The sequence below is a fragment of the Clupea harengus genome, chromosome 11, assembly GCF_900700415.2.
Source record: "Clupea harengus chromosome 11, Ch_v2.0.2, whole genome shotgun sequence".
In the NCBI taxonomy this organism is placed as follows: domain Eukaryota; kingdom Metazoa; phylum Chordata; class Actinopteri; order Clupeiformes; family Clupeidae; genus Clupea; species Clupea harengus.
This window is the reverse complement of record NC_045162.1, coordinates 3,450,870-3,455,869: the sequence shown is the minus strand read 5'-3', so window position 1 is coordinate 3,455,869 and position 5,000 is coordinate 3,450,870. Positions and strand designations below refer to the sequence as shown.

General features: G+C 45.2%; 1 protein-coding gene across 1 annotated transcript in view; it reads right to left on the bottom strand.

Annotated features, from left to right (window-relative positions):
• Positions 1 to 5,000, bottom strand: part of LOC116222439 (trypsinogen-like protein 3) — an 8,277-nt gene that overhangs the window by 2,546 nt on the left and 731 nt on the right. Inside the window, exons 1-3 of the mRNA XM_031576541.2 lie at positions 4,709 to 5,000; positions 4,347 to 4,470; positions 86 to 354 (exon numbers count right to left, since the gene is read on the bottom strand). The exon at positions 4,709 to 5,000 is cut by the window's right edge and continues 731 nt beyond it. Of these exons, the coding sequence (XP_031432401.1) occupies positions 86 to 354; positions 4,347 to 4,470; positions 4,709 to 4,748 (433 nt within the window). The 5' untranslated portion in view covers positions 4,749 to 5,000. The remainder of the gene's footprint in view (positions 1 to 85; positions 355 to 4,346; positions 4,471 to 4,708) is intronic.

Below are 5,000 nucleotides of genomic sequence, written 5' to 3'. Positions count from 1 at the left end.
CACACACACACACACACACACACACACACACACACACACACACAGAGACACAAACACACACACACACACACACACACACTCTCACCTGAGCCGGTGGATCCCCAGCCAGTCACCACACACAGCTCCCCAGTCTGTGGGCATTGAGTGGGCAGTGCCATGGGCTGCACATAAGGGGTGAAGCGTGCCGGCTCTGCCAGCCTCACCAGTGCCAGGTCATGCAAGGGGCTCCTCTTGCGCCGGCGAAAGCCCGAGTAGGGGTCATGGTTTATCCATCTGGCCACGCGGACCCTCTGATCAGTGTTCGACTGGCCATTCAGGTCATCCACTCCCAGTCGAGCTTCCAGTTGATGAGACCTGCGTGGACATGTTGAGCAAAGACAGCAATACAACTGATCAGCACCAGGGCTTCCACATGTAGGCATGTGTGTGTGTGTGTGTGTGTGTGTGTGTGTGTGTGTGTGTGTGTGTGTGGACATGTTGAGCAAAGACAGCAATACAGCTGATCAGCATCAGGGCTTCCACATGTAGGTGTTTGTTGCGGAGAAAAGAGCAACTTATTCGAGATTTCGCAAATCAGAAGACGAGAGGCCAAACGCGCGTATCTGCGGATTCTTTATTGAAAGTTCTAAGCTTTCAACGGAAGATGCTCCATGGATGATCTTACTGTATGGATGGCACCCTTACCTTTTTAAAAGTAATTCGGTCGCACCCCTCTATCTTTTGTTTGGTTGACCCCTATGGCCAATTAGATCTCACCCCGCTATCTGACCTTCACATCAATCAGAGTGTGTTACCTGTTTGGCGGCACGCCCATTTTCTCACGGACTGTCTAAACAACGCCATTCATACTCTCATTGTCAGGGCCGGGCTCGGGAAGCGAACCCTGGCTGCTGGTTCTCTGGGGGGTATTCGTCGTAGCTCGCTAAGCGGTTTAGCGAGCTAATTTTCAGGCTAAGATAAAAAACGCCCCTCTTTTTGGTTCGTGGAAGCAACTTTCGATAAATCACCATAGTAACATATCAATTAGCACTAACCTGCTCCAGCGCAGGCTAACTTAAGTGTAGCTGGATAAGCTTGCCACACCCCCGGAAAAAGGAGGGATCCCATTGACCAAGGAGCCATATTAGATAGTTAGATTAGCGTAGGGAGAGAGTTCTTTGCGATCGCCAAGATCCATTATTTCATCATGATGAGTTCTTGTATGAGCGCTACCGATTCAGCCGCCAAGGAATAATTAATTTACAAGACCTTCTCGAGTCATTTATTGCAAACTCTTGCGCTTTTTTGCGAGTGGTAGGCTACATTTTTGTAGTGTCGGCGATGCGGAGAACAAAGCACTCATAATAATAATATGACAGTGTTATTAGTACACCATAGCATATCATCATCGTAGAAAATGAGAATAGAGAGAAATATACACAATTTATTTTCACTGCTTCAATTTATTGCATTTGTTATTAATACATTTACATTTAGTCATTTAACAGATGCTATTCAAAGCGACTTACAAGGAAATGTAAAACTACACCGAGGTAGGAGGTGAGGGGAATCGAACTAGCAACCTTACAGTTACTAACCAGTAGCGGTATACTCTGTACCAATCCACACTTGCCATCGCATTTTATACATTGATAACATCCTATAAACATCCCAACACACCGCCTCTTGCCTTACTCTCACAGCGGTGGCGGTGTTGAATTTTGCCATGATTATGGTCTTGTATTCTTCATAAGCGTTCATGTTCATCTCCTGCTCGCCAGCGGAAAAAAAAGAGCCCTTTTCTTTGAGTTTAGAACCATTATACCGTTAGAAAATCATTGTTTTGGTGATAGACCTTTCCTGCCTTTTGAAGTAGGACGTGCACGCGCAATTGCCCTGATAAGTTTAGCCTGTTGAAATTAACTACATGATTTGGAGGCGAATGAGCCGTTGACGAACCGATATTTGCTGTTCTCAATCAGCTCGCTAATGTTACCGGGCTAAAAGGATAATTGATTAACTTAGCTTCAGCCCTTACGACGAACGGGGCCTGGTCCAGAGAGAAGCTCACTGAGCTAACAAAGGAAGTAGAACCCAAGTGCAAGGTGCTTGCAGAATTGTCGTTTAATCACAACACAGGGAAATCCAAAAACGCAATAAGGAATAATCCAAAAGCTCAGAAGATAATCAAAAACAGAGAACCAAAGCAGAGAAGCAGATCTTAACAAACACGAGACTAGGGGCCTCATTTATAAAATGTTGCGTAGAAACCATCCTACATTTGATCTCAGACGTTTTCTGAAATGGTCGTAAGTGCGATTCAGAGAAAACGAATGTACGCACAAAAAAACACGTCTACGCCATTCCTGCATTTAAAAATCACAAATGATCGTGGAATGGTGCGCAACTGAATCTCCGCCCTCAAAATGCCCCTACTTAATCTAATTAGCATATTCTCAATGCACAAACGGAGCGCATCCTCAATGCACAAACTCTCTGTGACAATGGCAAGCAAGAAAGAAACATGTAAAAAGAAGAATTATAGTGAGGCTGAAATCGACGTTCTGCTGATGGAAGAGCAGATGCGGGCCAAAACATTGTTCGAAAGCCTGTCTGGTGGCGTAATGGCAAAAGCAAAGTATGTGGCATGGTAGAAGACACGTCTCCGAAGCACCAGCGGCCGCACCTGCGGCACGAGCAGCACCAGAAGCCGCATCTGCGGCAGCAGCACCTGCTGCATCTGTGTGTTCTTATACTGTTGATATAGTTGGTGAATCAGCTCCCGTCTTCTCAGCGCAGTGATGTGCGTGTTCCAGCCAGCTGGGATGGGAGGGTGGTCATCTTGGTCCATGCGCATTTCGTCTTCTCCTAGCTCTATGCCATGGCTTAGACAGATGTTGTGTAGCACACAACAGGCTAGGATGATCTGGCAAACCTTTTCGGGGTCATATAGCAGTCTCCCTCCCGATGCATCCAAACATCGCCACCTTCCCTTCAGCATGCCTATGCTGAGCTCCACTACCGACCGTGCACGGGCATGTGCTGTATTGAAGTGGGCTTCCTAGGCTGTCTGAGTGTGCGCAATCGGGGTGGGGATTGGGAACCCTGTTTTACGCAAAAAACGGTACCTGCTTATCAGCCATACATCATCCTGCGCGATCACGAAAAACCCTTTCTCTCCTTATTGCGCGGTTGGCAATATCCTCTAACAACACCAATGCAGCCATATCTCCTACTGAAAACGAAGTCACTATCAGGCTTTTTATAGGCTATAAATTGAGCTAAATGTTTTACACGTGTAGAATTAAAATGAATACCTATTACACGTGAATTTCATTCATGTATGAATTATTTAAATAGTTTAATTGATTTTATTGAGCGAAACATTCATTTGGCCTTTTACCATTAGCCCTAATGGTGATGGTGGTGGTGACTGCGTGTCGGCGCTCGGAGAGTTCCGAATTCCTGTAGTACTCCAGTATTGTCACAAGGAAATGTACTTACGCGAACTAGAACCAGACGTAGAGATACATATAAATCTGTACTTAGACGTGGATTTGATCGCACGAACACTCTAAGATCAAATCTCTGCGTAAGTTCGTTTTATAAATGAGGCCCTAGGACAAACAAAGGATTTACAAAGACTGTGACTAGACTGTGAAACTGGAACTAGCAAACGTGATTAACCTAAGAGCCTTGAGAGACTAGAGAGCCCTGAGAGACTTAACATTTGAAACACGAAACATGAAAGCTAGAACCCAGTACTGACCAGAGCACAAACGAGTAAGTCACCGAGAAGAACACAAAAAGCAACCAGGTATAAATACAACACTTAATGAGTCATGTGACCAATTAACTGACAAACAGACAGGTGGCAACAATGACACAGGAAGTCAACAAAAGCACATGTACAAACAAAACAAACACAAGAAGCATACTGTATGTACAAACATAACCACACCACAAGCCTCTAGTTGGCGGCCTCTAGAGGCACAGATGTCCAAACTCGTGACACGGAGGTCCCAAGTCGTTACACTCATAAATTAATCCATGTTCACCGGCTATAAAATGGTTTCCTACAGTGTCCATGCTGGGTGTCCAGCTTGTGTTGAGAAGTGAGCAGAAGACTGAGGATGAGCCTTAACTTGCACTTACAGCAGTTACATTCCTGCACTTTTTTTCTATTTCTTATGTAAAATAGTATTTATTTTTACACTAGGTCTCTATTGCTCGTAGCTTGACTGTTCTCTCCCTTGTACGTCGCTTTGGACAAAAGCGTCTGCTAAATGACTAAATGTAAAAATGTAAAGGATGAGGATGAAACTCTCTTTCGCCCCTCTGTTTAGCCGGCGGCTCGTTTCACTTACCCAGAATTGTGGTCGGCATTGGTCAGCACCCACCACTCATTGAGCAGGACTCCGGTCTGGCCTGACGAGAGGGACACCAGCCACGGTCTGGCGAAGGGACTGCAGTCCAGGCCCAGACTCCCCCCTGAGGAAGCATATCATTAGTGTAGTCACCACCAAGGTTGGCCACAATTACACAATGTAATTTGTTTCCCTTGACTGTGAAAACAATGAAAAAAAACCTAAGCTGCTTATAAACAGCTACTGGTAAGGGATATGTTTGAATTAGGAATAAATGAGTATGAAATGCAGTCCTCCGTTCTACACACTTCACTAACCACTCTTTGAGTGACGAGGAAAAGATCTCAAGCGTTTCATCTTACCCACACAACCCAAAGCAGCTACCAGCAACAGGAGCCTCATGGCGATTCCTCTGTGTATGTGGTCTGGGTTTGAGTCTCTCCAAGGGTGGCTTTTATATGCAGTCAAGAGTAAATATACACCAGGTGAGAGCCATTACTCAACGTAGGGCTTGTGCTGTCCTTGTGCTGTTCTTCTTGATATTTGTTCTTGTGTGTTGAAATTGTGTTCCTTGTTGCTTATCATTTCTCGGACGTCTTGGGAGCTGGAAAAGACCTTGTCCTACTTCACACCCTTCTATGTACATTTGAATGT